The sequence below is a fragment of the Opisthorchis viverrini genome, assembly GCF_000715545.1.
Source record: "Opisthorchis viverrini unplaced genomic scaffold opera_v5_17, whole genome shotgun sequence".
Taxonomy (NCBI): Eukaryota; Metazoa; Platyhelminthes; class Trematoda; order Opisthorchiida; family Opisthorchiidae; genus Opisthorchis; species Opisthorchis viverrini.
Window position 1 is genome coordinate 455,823 of NW_008751673.1, and position 19,613 is coordinate 475,435.

At 45.3% G+C, this 19,613-nt stretch overlaps 2 protein-coding genes across 2 annotated transcripts in view; one reads left to right on the forward strand and one right to left on the reverse strand.

Annotated features, from left to right (window-relative positions):
- Positions 1 to 19,613, forward strand: part of T265_01550 (hypothetical protein) — a gene marked incomplete at both ends in the record, with an annotated part of 29,522 nt that overhangs the window by 4,999 nt on the left and 4,910 nt on the right. Inside the window, one exon of the mRNA XM_009165609.1 lies at positions 5,637 to 5,814. Within this exon, the coding sequence (XP_009163873.1) occupies positions 5,637 to 5,814 (178 nt within the window). The remainder of the gene's footprint in view (positions 1 to 5,636; positions 5,815 to 19,613) is intronic.
- Positions 13,957 to 19,613, reverse strand: part of T265_01549 (hypothetical protein) — a gene marked incomplete at both ends in the record, with an annotated part of 11,380 nt that continues 5,723 nt past the window's right edge. The window contains 2 exons of the mRNA XM_009165608.1: positions 13,957 to 14,332; positions 18,298 to 18,491. Coding sequence (XP_009163872.1) covers positions 14,167 to 14,332; positions 18,298 to 18,491 — 360 coding nt within the window. The remainder of the gene's footprint in view (positions 14,333 to 18,297; positions 18,492 to 19,613) is intronic.

The following is a 19,613-nucleotide window of genomic DNA, read 5'->3' on the forward strand; positions in this document are numbered from 1 at the left end:
TACACTTCTGAACGAGGACTCATTATAGCACACTTTGTCCCGGGCCGATCCTTAAAAAAACAGAACAGTTAGCATAGAAATGTCAAGCAGGATAAACCGCTGATAGAGTAAGCTGTGCGAGTCTGGCCATTCCAAGGTCAAACAGAACGGCCTTCACAAAATGTCGAAGACCCGCTGGATAGCGCAGCAAACGATGAAGCAACGTAGGACGAAAACCTGATGGGCAAATAGTCCGTCGCGTGAATAGCGGCAATCCCACAAGTCAGAGGCCGCTACACAGCAAGCTGAATGGGTAACCTGTTGATTTATGGAAACTATTGAGACCAGGTCTGACTATGGCAGTGTCAAAACACTGTTAGCGTTCGATGGTTGTTGATCGGGTCGCCCCACAACAACAGCGCACTGACACAAACTCCTGGAATGATTTGCAAGCTCGGCGAATGGATCAACAGCCATGTGATAAACATCCAAGGTCAACGAACATCAAATTGTGAGAGTTTTATCAACTGAGCGATTAAGCCTCCGTTGTTTGTGATTATGTTGACCCGCATACTCCGTATGGGGAAGAGACGACGATGGGCGGAGAGATGCTACAACTTTTTAGGCTGCCCGATAGCTGCGTATCTTGAATCTGTAAAAGAGTTTAAATCTTTTTGTAATGTACTACTCATAAGGTTGCTGAAAATCTATCGACAGCCCACGACCGGCTTCACCCTTTTTGGGACTCATCAGGTAGGCGCAGTCCCCGGGTTTCAGTCAACCTTATGTTCTATTTGAACGACTGAAGAGAGAACGGCTCGTACTCAACTTATCGATTTCTAGTCAACCAAATATTGCTGACACTGCGTTCATGGGACCTAAATTTCACCTACTGTGTTAGCCGTCTCTAATAAATTACCAAGCTGTGAAGCAAGACCGTTCATGGAGCTTCAGTGCAGTAGACGAAGAGATGCGTGATCCAACCGAAGGCCGACGGACAGGTTTGCTATGAAGTGTCTTGTGGAATTGTCTCCCTCCCGACGGTCTCGCTTTGGGTGGTGAACGACAAAGAGACTGTCCCCATGGTAAAACAGGTCAGGAATTGACAAGGTAGACAGATGCGTTGGCTGGTGTTCACGATGTTAAACAATGGTATACCTGGATGGGTGCGGCTATGATATCGGTGCCGAAAGTCAAATGCGCGCTGTCAGGTATCTGCCATGAACACCCGATAATGAACCGGAACAGACACTATTGACAGTAAAGTAGCACTGAATAGCAACCATGTAAAAAAGGACGGGGGCTTAAAACCATGTTTCAGTATCCTGGTAGCCGCACTGACTGATGAATCTGTTTGTATTCAGAAACAATATAAGTGTTCACACCAATATTGACAGAGTTCCAGGCAAGTTGTTGATGTCACTCATTGGAAGTTTGCTACATTTCACAGTTTCACCATGACAAGTTGAGGAAAGTCCGCTAGTTGAATTTACAACTGGCATTTTTGCCAAAGCTGAGTGCGGCTGTTAACTAAGTTCGTTGCTAATTCGACGGTCGATGAATTGCGGAAGAACACGTTTCAGATGGCCTTCCACATCCTAGGCAAACGGTCAGATGCAAACGCTAAAGCAGATTAGCGATTGCCGACATCATCTTTATTAAACTCACATATTCTTACCTGTATTCGTAGAAATACTTTGTCTAAGCTACCAGCTTGCCGTTGCGTTCAGTACGTCCCAAACCTGGTGTTCATCTCGTGGGTGGCAACTCCAGTATAAGTGAATTTCATATCCCCACCAGTCAACACAATGAATTAACCTACCGTTCCTCCCCGGTAGTTCTAAGAAACATTCAGTGTTTTTTTTCAGGATACCCCGAACAGTTATTGTAGAATTGAGTGGAAAATTAAAGTTATTCGCCCACCTCAATCTGTGCCCACGATAGCCATGAAAAACCTCGTTTTTACAACTGGAAAACAGGAGGTTTTATGCGACAAATACACTCACTTGCAAATCACTATGGTTTTCACGGGAGACTCAAGTGAATCTCTCGTTTATGATGTTCTTCAACTGAATGTGCTGCACACAGGCCGCCTCATGGTTCAGTTGGTAGGATATTCGAGATATTGCAGCATATTTTCATAGAGGAAGCTACTCACAATGTTGCTGAAAACTCTTCCACAGACAGAACATCGTAAACGGAGATTCATTTGAGTCTCCCGTGAAAACCAAATCGATTTGCAAATGAGTGGATTTGTCGCAATCGGTCCAATTTGAGTTCAAACGGAACATAAGGTTAACGGAGACTCGGAGACTGTGCCTAGCTGATGAGCCCCAAGAAGTGCGAAAGCGGTCGTGGGCTGTCGCAGAGTTTTCCAAAACCTTCTGGGTAGCTTCCTTTAAGAGGTTTTTTTATTTTAGGTTCAATGACTGGATGGTAGATGAACGAAAATCTTATCGCTTGAAAGCTAAGTAGACTGAATTTAGATGGATGAGGCGGTCGACAGTAAGACCACTGTTACAGACGCGTACAGCGCAACTGGTTATTTTTGAAACATAGAATGTTTGCTTCTGTAACATTTAATTGATAGGACCGAAGAGAGGTGACGAAACGTACTCACTGGTGCTAACGAGAGACTTGACAGAATTTCTGGTGTATGATTTCCCCTAACTGCAAGTGATGCGCAAAATCCTCCTTATGCTTCAATTGGTCTGACATGCGGGATATCGTGGAATATTTTCTTGACCGACATAAAGCTTCTGAAAACTATTCGACAACCCACAATCGGTTTCGCTCTGCTTTTGGTTCAACAGATTGGCGCGGTCCTCAGTGAATGAGGCCTCTATTACCCCAAAACCAATCTATCCTGGAAGAGGGAAATTCACTCCCCCCGGCGGTTGACACTGCTCACTAAGTGTTCAGTCATGTCCTGGTTCAGATGACCAGTATCCATGCTGGTGAATGAAGATGGCCAAGTCACAGAGGAGATTGATCGGCTCTGGTGGTGAATGGAAATACAGGGAACTGCCTGGTCATACAACTGTACCGCAAAGGCTATGAAGGTGGCACACACTGGGAGCGGAGATTTGAGAGTGATGACTTAGGTACTGATCACCAAGGAAAAGAAACGGTGGATAGGTCGCTGTTTTTTTTACCAAAGACAAACCGGTTCACAATGGACTCAACGCTGACACCGATATCCCTTAGATACGCCTATCTGGCTCTCTGTTGCAGCCCTCCTTATAAAGGTTGTGTCGTATTTCACATTCACTTTCGATGTTTTAGATAGTGCCGACACAATCGGCTGTAGTTTGTCCACTCCGTACCTTGTCTTCAAGCGATTATTTTGGGAGCCAAATTCAAAGCTTTAGAGCCTCTAATACGTTCAGTAATTTTTCCACGATTTCAGTTATCTCGTTTTCAAACACGTACATCTTCCTGTTATGTAACCGACTTAATCTCTTCACACACTGTCAAAGCTTCTAGTAACTTATGCTATCAGTTGCTTTATCGGATCAATCAATATGCCTCACTTCTCGTCTACTAAGATCGATCAACTGGTCAGTGAGCATAAGCACACAAAGTGATGTAGCACACATTGTTGCTAAAGTTACAAAGGTCCAAAATGCTTGTCCTTCACTTAAACAGAGTGTCCTTACATCCCTTATGGCACATCTGTGAGACGGTTTGTTGTTGCACTATCGGCAGACAGAATGCACTTACTTCCTGTTAGTCGCACCACAGGTAGACGATATACCATGAGATGTAACTGTCTCTTTGGCCCTCCTTGGTTGCGAGACTTAAAACATACTAGTTGTATACAGGGAGGCTTTACAAGCGAATTTATATACGCTGTCCCGAAACTTGGTTTACACAGTGCTGGCTACTGAATTCCGGTGAGTAGGACCTCACATACTGACAGAGATGCAGAGCTCCGGTCATATAACAACATACCAAAGGGCGCTTTCCCAATCTACTTGGTGAATAGTTTGCAGTAGGATCTTGGCAGTGGTGGATACTGGGAACCAACTTTTTGAGGTCATCTATGCTACCGGTTCAAGGATGCACCATGCTTTCCGATTCGGGCGTCCTTGCGACTTTAAAAGAACTAGTAAACTACAAGAGCAATCGAGAAACGTGATTAACTATACTACTGCTACGGTATAGAGGCTATCAAGGAGCAACAAGTACCACATATAAAGACGGGGCTCTTCAGTTTGTCTGCGTTTAAATATCAGGCGTACGAGGCAAGTGCTCTGGGGTGTTTTACTTCTGGATAACTGAATACACGCGAAACACAGAGTCAGGTCAAGTCTGAGGAAGCCACCAGTAAAAAGTAAATTAATCGCTCCTCGTATAGCACACTTTCGGTGCCTATCTGCCCTGCAAACGGAAGGAGCCACGAGGGCTTGGATACTGCCAGGTTGCCCAAGCCTAGACAGGAGCAGTCTAGATGCTGAGGTTTGGTTCGAACCACGGACCTTCCGGTCGGTACGCTGGCACCTAAACAATCAGCAATGAGACAGTCCAAATGGCTCTGTTTTATACTGCTGTTATATGGGAAAAAGGACGGACTTCACAATGACTAAAATTATAGTGGGGGCCGTTTCATGAATTGGGATTCTATTTTCGCGGTAGACAGACGTCAAATGGCCGACTTAAAAGGCGAAATCAGGTTCTATTAGTGCATCCAGAAACCTAACTCGAACCTATTTGTGTTTCCGTAAAAACAGCAAGTAGGGGAACTGAAGTTTTAACACAAGAGTGCTTCCATCGATAATAACTACTTAATGAGAACGTTATGTCTTTTGCGGACACTTGGTAATTAGTGTTACCTCAAGACACAAGTGTAAAACCGTAAAAGAAAACATTTGAGCCAACAAGTACAACTACTAGTTTGGATGGATTGAGCAGAGGTAAATCACGATCAGACCTGATTAGCAGCCCATAAGTCTCGGTTACTCAAACTCCTGTTAAACACCATTGCCGCGTCAAAATCCAAAGCATATTCTGTCTTGGCAGCTGCTTGACTAACTGTTCCGTTCCATCCGTGTAGATCAATCGCATTAATGACCGCAAACATGCCATAACGTCCTAATCGATCGTCTGTAATGAAAATAACACCCCAGTGGACAAATTGCTGGTATGACACTAGAGTCAATAACCGACCACCGATATATAACGAGTGTCGGTTTTTGTTTTGACGTGAATGCAAACTAACTAGCTCTAAACTTACAAACGCATTTTGTAAACAGCAACGTTGACATGCAATTTTAGCTGGCGTGCACTGAGTCCTTCACAGAATCCATAATCAGTGGGTCCAGTCAAAATTCACCCGTTTGGCCGAAAAAATTCAAGAAATACACTGCTCCTCAATAAGAGTAAAAAAAACAATGTACTGAGTTGATTATGATATACTCCCATTCTTACAAAATCTCAGAGCTACACACGCGTCATCCTCCGGAAAAACTGTTTTGAACAGGTTTCGTCAATAGGCGCCATAAAGGATTTTAAGGACTAGCTGGTAGGTAGTATAATACCTTTTGGAAAGAATCCTACACATTAGAGTTGGGAATGTTCCACTCCCCAGAACCCTTATGGTCAAGTACTGATGCACAGATTTCCTCATTAACTTCACCTGATCTCTCTACTTCCAGTCTATGAAGGAGATCACGAAACACTTGGGCGTTGTCGGTTCTACTCACCTTCCTGGACGGGGACCGTGTGATCCTCACTGTACCTGGTTGGAGACACTACAAGATATGACTGCCAACCGATGTCAGTGGCGTTCTTGTTATCGGTTTCTATCCAGATCGCCTGGCTGCATGTCTGGAGGTATATGCACCTTGGAATGATTGTGGTACTCTAGCACGAAGTCTCTCCCCCGTTCACCTTTATTCTTTTCTTTACAATAAGGCTTTTAAGTAAGTTATGGTTGTACGGAAGTGAAGCATCGGTGTTGAACACTGATGTCATGCTGTCGATGATGACGATGATGATGATGAGTCTGTTTTCACTGAAGTTCGGCATCCATCTCGTTGTATTGCAGACCCTGCCCCTTTCAAACCTCTGTCAATTCGTTAACACCGAAGCTCCTGTACCTTGGGTTGTGAAAAAGCACACCACATTTCTTTGACATCATATAAAACTTATAAGGCCGTTGGAAACTCATCGACAGCCCGCTACCGGTTTCTGCCGTTCATGTGTTTCATCGAACAGGCGTCGTTCCTAAGGTTCCACCAGCCATATGCACTTTGTTCGCATCCCCAGATGCAATGGAATATCAAGCAGAAAATAATATGCTTACGCTGTGCTGTGATTATGCTGCCACGAAGAGACCGGACCTTACCGTGGTGTGACGGTCTGCGCACCTCAGCGATTCTTTGAGCTGTAATGGGGAGTGTCCCGATGACACTCACAGTCTCTCAATGGTCAGTAGTTAGAGGTCTGACGAACACAGTCTCCTGGCCCTCCAGGTTGGGGGTTGGAACATGTGGCGACTTGTTCCGTAGAAATGGTAATGCATTTGCATTTCCCGCCAAACACCGCTGCCTTGCGGTTGGGCTTTTGAGCCAAAGGCTTTGGTTGAGGACCCTAATCGTCCTCCTGTCTATGTGTGGGCGCCACAGTAGTATCCCAGCCCTCGTACAAGTACGGCAGTGAAGCATCGGGGTTGAACAATGATGTCATGCTGTCGATGATAATGATCTTTAAGGAATTCTAGTGAAAACCGCCTTATATTTGACGCTACTTTACGTATCATTAGCACTCCTCTCCTCCACAGAGTGAAAATTGTCGGCTATAGTTATTACCGCAATTTAATAATCCACTGAGTAGTTTCACATCCATGCTACGGGAGCCGTGATAGTCCCGTGGCAACATCTGCTGATTTGAACTGACTCTAAGTTGCTTGGAAAATGCTTGCCACCGTTTGGGTAATCATCGCTCCAGAGAGGTTTGGTAAACAATGGGTGGATTTATTGCTGAACAGCGTTTCGCTTTTGACACACAAGCTTCGTCAGGCCAAGTGAGTAAGTTACCAGGTTGATCGGCTTTTAAGGCAGTCACAGATCCAATCCGCGAGATTTCTAATGAGTAGCCGATTTGATCATTGCTGGGTACCCGTCTGAAGTTCCTTTTTGTTGGTTGGTGGGGACGAATAACACGATAGATTGGTTAGAGAAGGTTGTCTTCATGTTGAATCCGGATTTTGCCGCCTTGCTTTTCCTGTCTGGGTCACCTTGTTGAACTATTCTTCTTATGGGTCATTCACAGATATTGTCCGTCTGTGTCGAGGGGTGCCAGGATAATTGGATTGGGGTTGGGTGTGGATGGATAGATCTTACTCTGCTTGAAATTTGTAACTTTAAACCTAGACCATTTTTCCGATAACTATACATCGTCTCGTGTCATCCCGGCTGATCTAAAACCCTTATCCACATGCTTACCAGCCCCAAACCCTCTGTTCGATTCATGCTGGGATGCTTGGCGATTTTCACCACCTTGCACACCAGTCGCTGTAGTGGCCCGTCTCAAAATGCCCACATTTTTCAAATCTATCCTGCGCTTAGTGCATGCCCTGCCTAATCTTTGACTATCGCCCGATATTCATCTATGTTCCTCAGTGGTCTGTTAATGCATCGTTTATGATCACCATCTTCGCCAGGAATAGGTCAGCCAGAGTTGAACCCAATGAACTTCCCATTGCCACACTGTAAGTCAGCCAACACCTTGAGCCATGGAAACGAAATCCGACGTTTTAGGTATAACGTAACACGATAGATGGTTAGAGAAGTTTGTCTTCATGTTGAATCCGGATTTTACCGCCTTGCTTTTCCTGTCTGGGTCACCTTGTTGAACTATTCTTCTTATGGGTCATTCACAGATATTGTCCGTCTGTGTCGAGGGGTGCCAGGATAATTGGATTGGGGTTGGGTGTGGATGGATAGATCTTACTCTGCTTGAAATTTGTAACTTTAAACCTAGACCATTTTTCCGATAACTATACATCGTCTCGTGTCATCCCGGCTGATCTAAAACCCTTATCCACATGCTTACCAGCCCCAAACCCTCTGTTCGATTCATGCTGGGATGCTTGGCGATTTTCACCACCTTGCACACCAGTCGCTGTAGTGGCCCGTCTCAAAATGCCCACATTTTTCAAATCTATCCTGCGCTTAGTGCATGCCCTGCCTAATCTTTGACTATCGCCCGATATTCATCTATGTTCCTCAGTGGTCTGTTAATGCATCGTTTATGATCACCATCTTCGCCAGGAATAGGTCAGCCAGAGTTGAACCCAATGAACTTCCCATTGCCACACTGTAAGTCAGCCAACACCTTGAGCCATGGAAACGAAATCCGACGTTTTAGGTATAACGTAAGTTTAAAAAAATTAATGAAAGGAACGAGAACTGGGGGTGACATCAGGTAAAGCTATAATGTAGGCACGAATGAGATCAGCCGCTTTCACAAAAGGGACGCTTGTAACTAGGATCTGAACATCGACAGAACATTTAACCAGTCGAGTTCAACCCGTTCACAAATTCAAATGTGGAGCTATGGATTGTTGATTCTGATCTTATGGACTTTAGCATCTCCAACATTCATTAAGCCATTGACGAAATACACTGATTTGCAACTCAGGTTGGTTTTACCGGAAGACTCGACTGAATCCAAGCTGAATCTCTCGTTTGCTATTGTTAGTTTGCAAATGGGTATGAACTGCCAGAGGTGTAAGGTTTGGCGTTCAAGTAAAACACAAGGTTGATGGAAACTCGGAGAATGTGGTCCGCAAAAATGGCAAAGTCGGCAATGGGCCTGGCATGGAAACACCAACCAGTCAACGGTCATCCTCCTCGGTGGAGATCCCGGGACTCAGCCCACCAACGGTTGGTGACACTGGCAGAAATGGCCCGATCGGGCAAACAGTGGCTCTCGTCTATCAAACCTATCGCCTTCAATGCGCAGCTACCCGGTTCCCGAACTAACTGAACATGCCACCGCCTTAAATGCTTCACTCCGTCTGCCACGCCCTCCCAATTCTCGGTAATCGGAACTGTAGCAGCTGGCACCAACGTACCCATGATACATGGTTTATGGCTGATAAATTGAAATTGATCGGAAGCCTTATAAGTAGTGTGTTATGGTAGAAATACCAGTTAGCCAATTCGTGATGAGCCATTCACAGAGCGTGGCGGTATTCGGTGTCTGAGTCCTTGGCGGACCGCATAGTTCAAACTGGGGTTCCAATTCACGTAAAATTTGCTTTTCCACAGGCAAAGCAATATCCGGTTGAGTATCTACCCTGAACTTCTCTGTATCTGAAAGAATGCACTGCATGTTGGTAAGGTGATCCTGTTTGTTCAGGATGCCGTGCCAGAGCCTCAGTCTGGCCTCAGGATAACGATATATGAGTTTTACCTCAGTTGCTGCAGTGCGTCGATATGGGCTTTTGTCAGAAGGCACTTCTGTTCTACGGGTGAGGCAGTTAGTTGATAACCGATGATCGGTGAACTAGTTATCAGCTTCGGCGGAAGTCGGTATGAGGGTAGGGATATGCTCGAAGAACTCCTCAAAGTCACCTGCCATCATGCTGGTGGGAATTGATTTAATGTTCAAGTCGAATGGAAGTGCTTCCGATTAGAGACGAGCTGGCACCTACCCATGATACATGGTTTATGGCTGATAAATTGAAATTGATCGGAAGCCTTATAAGTAGTGTGTTATGGTAGAAATACCAGTTAGCCAATTCGTGATGAGCCATTCACAGAGCGTGGCGGTATTCGGTGTCTGAGTCCTTGGCGGACCGCATAGTTCAAACTGGGGTTCCAATTCACGTAAAATTTGCTTTTCCACAGGCAAAGCAATATCCGGTTGAGTATCTACCCTGAACTTCTCTGTATCTGAAAGAATGCACTGCATGTTGGTAAGGTGATCCTGTTTGTTCAGGATGCCGTGCCAGAGCCTCAGTCTGGCCTCAGGATAACGATATATGAGTTTTACCTCAGTTGCTGCAGTGCGTCGATATGGGCTTTTGTCAGAAGGCACTTCTGTTCTACGGGTGAGGCAGTTAGTTGATAACCGATGATCGGTGAACTAGTTATCAGCTTCGGCGGAAGTCGGTATGAGGGTAGGGATATGCTCGAAGAACTCGAATTCACCTGCCATCATGCTGGTGGGAATTGATTTAATGTTCAAGTCGAATGGAAGTGCTTCCGATTAGAGACGTCAACGACTGACAAGTGACAGGTTTTTCTTATGTTCCCACATTGAATTTGGTGAAAAATTCGGTCCCAGTTCATTAGCGGCCGAAGATTTCACCCATATCACTTTATTATTGTGTTGAAAACAGCGCTAGTATAACAAGGGAATTTTATTCTGCAGGCGCGGGATAAGCTTTTGAGAACAGCGAATAAAAGAGCTCGAGTCTCGATGAACTGCTAGAGTTTGAAGTCTGTACTGGGTGCTACTATTCCATAGACTTGTGGTGCATACATGAGCGATATCAGGTGTTATACCTGGAGTTTCTTTCTAACATGCTCAGTTCAGCAGCAGCCAAGGGACTGCGATGACATATAGATTCTGCATGTAATTTGAGCCCCAGTAACATCATAGCAAGCAGCACTTCTTAACTATTCACGGCATTATTCCTGATGAGGATACGAATCACTGCACCTCGGGCAGTCCACAGAATGAAACACACCAAGCCCCACTCGGAACAAGCTGCTATCAACAATTCAAAGGCTTCAACAAAGCCAACCTACGTGTATCAAGGTTACACGTGATTAATTGAAGTACTGGATCGTTCAATTCTTATGGAAGTTCGCACTACGTATGTTGAGTAACGTAAACAAGCAGCCGATACACATGACAGGGACCAGCTGGACTTACCTCAACTCTATATCGTTCCATCAGCCGTGTATGAATACCGACGAAAAGTTCACTGGATGCCTTTAAAAGTTCCCACATTCATCTGCCAACAAAGCGCAGTTCTGGAGAAACCCTGAGATCCTTAAATTTAACCGAGTTCCTACGTGAACAGAACTTGGTGGTATCGCCTGAATGATGGTGTTGGTGTGCAAGGGTAAACGACGCTGGGTTCAGTGCTTTATCGTCCTTCTAGATGCAGTTAACTCCTTTAGAGTGATTATTCCTCAAACATGACTACATATAGTTGGTCTCCTAAAGCCTTTACTAATGTTCGGAATCCATACAAGGGAGACCAACTTTGTTGAGTCCTTTGACGTGCTACCGCCAAAGACCGCCGAATAATGTCTCCAGATGGAAATAACGCTTGAAGGGCTCCCACCACATTAAGGGCAGTCGCGGCTGCAATTCAGTCAATCAGATAGGTGACTTGTGCCGGCTTGTGGGAAATTTCACCACACAGGCCTTGTACCCCAGTCGTACTCAAGTCTCACACCAAGTCTGCATACTTGGGAGAATTTTATTGAGGGCTTGTCGAAGACTCGAAGTATTTGACCACTGGTGGTTAAGTGGAACAGACAGAGCATGTTGGAACAAAAGAATACCTAAAGATGGTGTCAGGGACCATTGGTATAAAGTACTATACCTTTCCAATTCGATCAACCGACGCACACGAAAATGTGTGTGACATATTCTACATAAACCAGATTCCCAACTTTTGAAAGTTTCCCTACTCAGGATGGCATGGTCGCGTCGGAGGACAAAGAAGATTAGCACCAATCAACTTAGCGGATAAATACAAATCGGTCTTGTAATTTGCACGTCCATTCGCTTCATTCGGGCTAAGGATCACGAACCTACTGTGTATTGGGTCCATCAAGCCCATGTTTGATTCGTTCGATACCCAGGGCCCTGCAAACTGAAGACATATGTTAACTTCTCCGCTGAAGGTCTCGTAAAGTAAAATTTCGTAAACGAACCGCATCAGTGTCACATATCAGACTGTATGAAATGCTATAGAACAAAAAGCCATAATTCCAGCTGACTGACGGAAAACCAGCATAGTTTGCTATGATCAATTTAGGTTCTGATGTGATTCGGGCAGGCAAATGCTGTTTCACCGGTCGTATATTCACACAATTGGAATTGGAGAACAATCTCATCCTGTGGCTTCGTTTACCCTGTGTTGCACTAAACTGCAAGGTACGTCTAAAAATTCCCCATATTTTGCGAATGAATCCGACGATGCGACAACGGAAGTGAGTTTCGAGTAAAAAATATTTCATCCTTTTGGTCCACGTACCTGATTGAAAAAAAATCGGAATAATATCTGCTATCATGCGCTCATGGAATTGGATAACACGTGTAACGAGCTCCCATTTCATCTCGCAGGTCTGATTCGAAGTACGCACCAAAATAGTTATCCTTTAACTCGATTTGAATTGTCACAAACGCCTTTGTTTTCAGCAATTGTGAGCACAAATTAACATCTCTATTCCTGCACGCCAACCAGGCTAGCTACGTAATTTACGCGAGATGCGCTCATTTGCTCCTGTGGCAGACTCAGATGAACGAAAGCTGAACCTCTCGTTTACGATATTCTCCAACTAAATGAGCTGTACAGAGGCCACCTCATGTTTCGGTTAGTACGATATTCGAAGCAAGGTTGCTGAAAACTCTTCGACAGCCCGTTATCGCTTTCGACCTTCTTGGAGCCACCAGATAGGCACAGTCCCCTAACTTCCGTCGGTGAAACCGATCCCCATTCTCGGGTAAATGAATAAAGTTGCACTCAACCCATCCGTTCAGCCAACCGGTACACTGAAAGTAGGCGAGCATCCCTGTGGGTTTTTATAAAAACTGAAAAGCAATTGGTTAGTCGTGGTCTCATGAGTGAAATCATTAAAATTCAGTAGGGAAGATCGATTAAATGCATCGCCGGAATGTGAAATTAACAAGTTTATTGCTGTGACATTGAATCACACTACTATGTGACCAGCAATCGGCCAATATATCCGCTCAGCCGACGTGGTCACACCACCAGCTGCCACTGAAGATTCCTCTAGGATATATGCGAATCCATCTTGCACCCTAGCTGTCTGAAGGCTCATAATCGTAGGCAATAACCCCCTCTGATTTACAAACGTTCGCCCCGCTCAGGATAGCCCCCCAGTAAACACAAAAATAGTTCAGCTGCAGCACCCTTCCGGTGCCTAGCTACCATGCCACCCGAAGGTTGCATAAGGACTGGGATACTGCCAAGTTGCCTAAGCCTAGACAGGGGAAGTCTAGAGGCAGAGGTCGCGTTCGAATCGCGGACCTTCCGGTCAGTAAACTCGCGCTCTAACCACTTGGACCATGTTGCCCCCCCCCCAGTAAGCACTCCTAATCCATGACCGACACCTGAGTACTATTCAACAGCAGTTGGATAATGCAGGCCGATCGGTGTGATCATACCTTTGAATTTGGTCCTATGTGTGATACACTCGGAAAGACAAAACCGAACAGCATGCCGGTGGTTTATTTTTAGTAACGAGAAGCAACCAGTGGTGCACGCGCAACAGCAGCGCGATTGTCTTTCCTGCTGCTGAGGCTGTAATTCCATCAGTGACGACTAGACGCGCATTATAATCTGATGGAGAAGGTTCAATTCGCCAGTGAACAGCTAAACAAATCACACCGCGGCCCATCAGAGACGCTTAGGAGCAGCTTAATCCTGACCAACGCAAAGGTCATAACGGAGGTCGGATGAAAAATATGACGGTAGATTCACATGAAATACAAGTGCCTACATAAATCGCTGGTGTATTTCGGGTTGCACCATATGCAATCAGTTCTCATATAAGCCAGTCGAACTTTGTGACCACGTCTATGTGATGAGGAGGCGCACCTACTGCCAATCTGCTCACAACCGTACGCAAAAGTTGGAGGTAGATTTAGCATAAATCACGTATCTTTAAAAAACACATGATAAGGCTAATGTTCTCATAGCCGGCCTGCATAGCACCTACTGGACGCTGAATCATGGGTACAATAAGATAAGAACACCTGGGAAATCAGTATCATTAAGCACAGAACCAGTGTTGAAGGTGAGCTCTCCAGCATAGTATTGGAGTAAAACAGATATATCCACGAGACAAAAATCCAAAAGTTGTATTTCACACCTCCAAAATGATAAGTAAAATCGATAATGGTAATGTACAAAGAAAAAGGTAAGTTTGACCGCAGCATAAATCCCAAAAGCAACTGCGTTCACGGTCAAGGCTGAGTAACTTCCAACTCAGGATCCGTAAAACCCAGCTGTTCGGCCTCCAAATGGGTTCCATCTGGGACACGCTGCGATGAGGCAACCGCACAGTTTTTCAGGTTACACTGGGACTCCACAGTCACGTTTTCTCCTAATACACAGCCTTGTAAGATGCAGCTAGAGGCAACGGAAACAGAAGTAAACAAATCGCTCAAATTCTCCGAGGAAAAGAATAAAACAACATAGTTAGCACGTTAGTGGATAGACGGTTTGATAGATTAGGTAACCGGATTCTTTTGCAAATAGGCAAGTGGATAAAAGTAAAAAATCTAGTCTGCAACTCCGAACCTGGTCGCCAACAACACAGCCCACCCGGCGGTGCGCATTGAGAAAACAAAGAAGCGGAAACGTGTATGGTTTAAGCTACTTATTACATTTTAGTAACACAAGTCGGGCATTTTCGCGACTTTCGTGCCTGACGAGACAGCACATTTTTGACCAAAAGCGCACAGCTGCTGAATAAACCACTAATTGGCATGAAAAATGGCGTTCATATCCATTCGAAGTAAGTTCGAGTGAATGTCGCTGACGAACTGCTATAGATTCACACTAATTGGATGTATTGAAAACGTGCTCAACCAGACCCTGAGACAGCCTTTGCAGAGAGCATTTGACGGAAGAAAATAAACGATTGATTTACCCGAGAATAGTTGGGATCTGACGTTTGAAATGAAGCTTTGCGTAGGCAAGTGATTCAGTGTGTTAACTCAAACTGATTTCGGCAGTATGGCGTGTTGTACAGATTTATAGCACCACCGGAAGTACTGGATTCTGAGCGAAATACTCGGCTTGCCAAGGTAGCCCTATATAAAACGAGTGTGAAGCAATCCTAGTTTTCATGTAGACAAGGCTGTAGCGCGCGGGACTGCTGTAGGACATGTGGCAGCAAACACTGAGCACTCTACCTACGGTACACTAGAATGCGTTACGAATCCTATGCACAATACCTGCATGGTATTCTGCGGACCCACTGAAGTCCTCAAGTGACCCCTGGTGCGCAACCTGCTACGCCGGACAAGGCAAGTGGATAACATGGAAAATAACTGCATCCTGAAATAACTTAGCCGCAAAAAGAAAAGAATGATGCTTGAACTTGGGAACGGCAGAAATCCCAATGTTGCAACGACCTTCCGGTGAGTTTGTGAAACTGTAAACTTGGCCCCATATCTCAGGTAAGCCTGAGAACTATACAAGTCTGAAGGATTGAGGCACAGCACACTTTGATGCTCGAACACAAGCGGGTCACTCTAAAGGGCTGCAGTGTGTCCAGTATAACTAACATCCACATGAAGCTTTGAAGCTTGTGAGAAGAATCTGACTCGCCGGTAACCAGCTACTCAATCCCAACTACCATGGAGGCTATATTCCGTTAAGCGTCAGAGAACCCAGACTGGCATTGCCAAGTTAGATTGGAGGAGGGGGTTCGGTCTCAACCTAGCATACAGTATCTGTCGGTAGAATCGAAACTGAATGTAAATCTGTGAGGAGATGGCTTTGGACGCCTTTCGCATGGCAGTGCGGGACCTCTGTGAGTAAGACTCATCCGACACCGTAATGCAACTTATTATCGAAGTATTTGTGTCAATGATGATGATGCGAACGGAATAACCAGTGAGCTGGTAGCTCAGGTAGCGTAGATGGTGGTCGTTGGCTTGTTCGCTGAGCTGAGCAATTTGATTGCAAACGTTTCATCACCAATCGAGGTGACGTCATCAGTGCGCCCAACCACCAACCCACCGCTAAGCACCACTACGCTCCCAAATAATGAATGCCCAATGATGTCACCTCGATGAGACGTTTGCAATCAAATTGCCCAGCTCAGAAAACAAGCCAAAGACCAACTAGTGAGCTGTCCAAAATAAGCTTTCAAATGAGATAGCAGTAAAAGCGGCCACCCGATTACTGGTATGTAACCCCACCCAAAGGGTGCACTGGTGGACTAACCGCAGCAAGCGTTCTAACGGTAATCTGTTTATGGGGGAGCGCAGTGTTGCGCAGAACTGAAGTAGTTCACTACAGAAGCATCCTTTTGAAACCACCAGTGATTAGCGCCCATGCACTCACATCTTGAGCGGATTTTGCAGCCAGATAGTTTTATGATGAGCTGCCGAACGCTGTTGATGGAGTATCCAATTGTGACGTATTGTAACTGACTGAAATGTTCGCCTCCCATATCCTGGGTGAGCTTGATCCAAGACAACAACTCGAGAACGATGAGTAGGCTGTGAGCTTCGGTGAATCAAATCAGAGTCATCAATACGTGGTGGATGGTAGGCAGTCCCCGCTATCCGGTGAAGTGCCACCGCCCAAGCCCAGAGGACGTCAATGTAGTTCGCCACCGTAAGCTCCTAATTTGGGTTGCCAGTCTATCGTTTTTGTTTCCTTCCTCGTGTTTTCCCGAATGGCTTCTGCAGGATGTATGGTGTGGATTAACAGAATCCAAGAATGAAACACGCATATTCCACAAAAACTCGAACTTATGGGGCGACCTCAAGTGATCAAGCTCCGCTAGGATAACTCAGACCGGTGATTCACATAGGCGCATACTCTCTCCCTCTACACGACAGGCCAATCAACTTTCCATCCAGCTATTTTTAGTGTGGACTGCTGGAAGGGCCTACTATGTGCGATGGAATGAGTTTACTCAGGAGTCTTTAGCTAATGCTATACCCTTAATGTCCCGTCAGAAAAGCCGATGAGACTTATCATCAGGTATCCTGTCTAATTCGTTTCAGTAGTCTAGCTCATTGCCATCACTCGACTCTGACCATCGCCCAGGTACGTGCGCAGACTGGGGTGTCAAACGCCTCGGTTAGATACTGAGGCAATGGTAGCTTTATCGGCACACGGTGATTAGGGGCGATTTGTAGTTGAAACAACCATGGCAAATATTTAGCAGACACGCACCACTGTCTATCCGTTCAAAAAGGAAGTCCCTGTACATAGCCGACCGTGGCTGGAGCTGAGTTAACTAACAACAGTAGAAAAAATACAGGACTGTGGCCAGTTTAAAGCAAGTTCTCTTGAGGCCAGCTAATCACACATTCCTCTAGACTGCGCATCTTGGAGGGAGGTATAAACGCCCATGCTAGTTCCTTGGGAGCATTCTTCCAGGCAAGCGCTAACGATGAGCTCGTGAAAATTCCGAAAACTGACGGCTGAAACTGATAGTAAGACCGATCGTTGTGAAATGGATATTGTCACGGTTACAGTGGGATTCGACGTTATGGCTCAGGGAAAAACGCAGTTTGTTCAGTGCACCAAGGTTACAAGAACGTTCGCTATGCACCAACCTTCACCAGCTGGGTTACTGAACACCAATCTATGCATTAGGACTGCAGCAGATTTTTTGGGACTATCCTATTTACCTCGGTGGCACACTGTCTATTGATCTAACTACTAACAAGGAAATGAAACCCCATGTTACCAACGTAAGAGTGGTTTTCAGCAATTTTTTTATGAAAATGAAGGTTCATTCAATTAATGTGCAGTTAGGTGTGCGAACAAGAACGAGGACTGACGGTAGTTCGGAGACAATCTTGACTGATGAGAACGCAAGGGAGCGAAACCAGTAGCGGACTGTCAGCAAACTCGGTCAATCTATCACGATGCTCACGAAGAACGCGCATCTTACGATGTACAAAAAATTGTAAAATTACGGTTTGTCTTTCTTCTGAGGTCTAGAAGACGAAAACGAGTAGCAAACGTGAGTGATGTAACCAGTCCGTAGTTTACAGAAACATGCAATGGGCGAGGAAAGTCGTAAGACCGGTGGTTTAAGTCGATCGCTCGACTGCTCCTGAGTGACCTGAGAGTGGCTGAGCTCTTTCGTTTCTCACAAACTGAACGAAGACTACGCAATGCAGGACTCCACGACTGAATGCTTTGATTTGATGTTTTGAGTTTCCGTGGGTATAAAGGGAATTCGTTTTTGAAATTTAACTGGAGAATATGGATGGGCAGATGGATTACCAAATTGATTAAGAAAGTGAGCCGTTTACCGCTAAAAGAATAAGGCTGTTATCAGGTAGTATTCCATGAACAAGAAAGCAAGATAAGTCGAAGAAATCAGAGATACATACTTGTCTTTCACAGTGGCGCCAGAAAGAAGAACCGAGTTGATAATGCGGCAGCTGGTGCCGACAGTGCAGCCAGAACCGATCATACTACCCAATATCACCGATTTTGGACCAACTAGACAGCCGGGTGCGATTTGGCTATAATCCTTCTGAGTGGCCTTCTTTCCGACATCCTCATGGCCAAGGGCTGCGGTTTTCTGTAAACACTGAGAAAACAGAATTGGCTGAAGAACCGTCCGGACAAAGCTTTCCATGTAAGTCCAAGCGAGTTGAATCAGATTGTACAACGAAAGGTACGGTAAACTGAACAGCTGAGGTTAGCTTGGGAAAACTAACCGGAGGGACGTTTCGAAAAATCTTGACTACAACACAGTGGACGTATGTAAAAACCTCCCTCAGTATCGAGCAAAATCAGGTAACTTCCGTTGCAAACAGGATCACGACCTGAGGAGTAGATCAGTGCAATTTGTTTGGTTTTGGAGGCTCGTTGAAATGGTGCATTAGTTTCTCTCCTATATTCATTCACGGTTGTAATAGAATCATGAGGAAGGCTGGCAGTAACGTCAGTATTTTGTACCCTAACAGCAGCAATTACCACAATTGGGGGATGCATTTATTCTGGCATTTGCCAGTGACAGCTGGGAGCCAACAGCCACAGGGTTAGCGTGGTAGCTTGTGCCAGGTTGAACACTGTTGTGGTCAGGCCAGGGTTGTCACTTAAATATCCAGTTGTCCTATTCTAAAGATACGACGGATGCGGACGTATAGAAATTAATGACGGGAGTCTTCAAGCTCCAGTGCTTACACAGATGTGACTGGATGTCACACCTCACCCTCTTAAGCTTCAATACTACACTAGTAGTATCTGGAGTACCTGCTGCAATAAATTCTTAACGAAAGGAGAGAACGATAGAACAACGAGAACTTGGTCAATACGCCTCATTCCCCTGAGGAAGACGATAAGGCTCAAGGTGTCTACGCCTCCGACCACTAAAGCAAGCACAATTGAACGTGTTGAGGCAAGATGTTCTCTGTGAATCTCATCCAACACCAGACCAGTATACAGCGAGAGGCAGCCCGGCTAGGAAGTGAGAGAATGCTCAACGCATGTTTACACGATCCGTACTTTTCGAGACCTGTACTTTTGCCAATGATTTGCTTTCTAAATCTTACTTTACCTACCTGTACCAATCATCCTAGATCGCGCATCAACGCGTCAAAGTTGTAATGAGGATCGGCAAATGAGATGAAATTCAATCACGTGGAAAATACTTGAAACCGATTGGGTAGTCATCGTTTTCGAAAAAGTTCGGTGACAA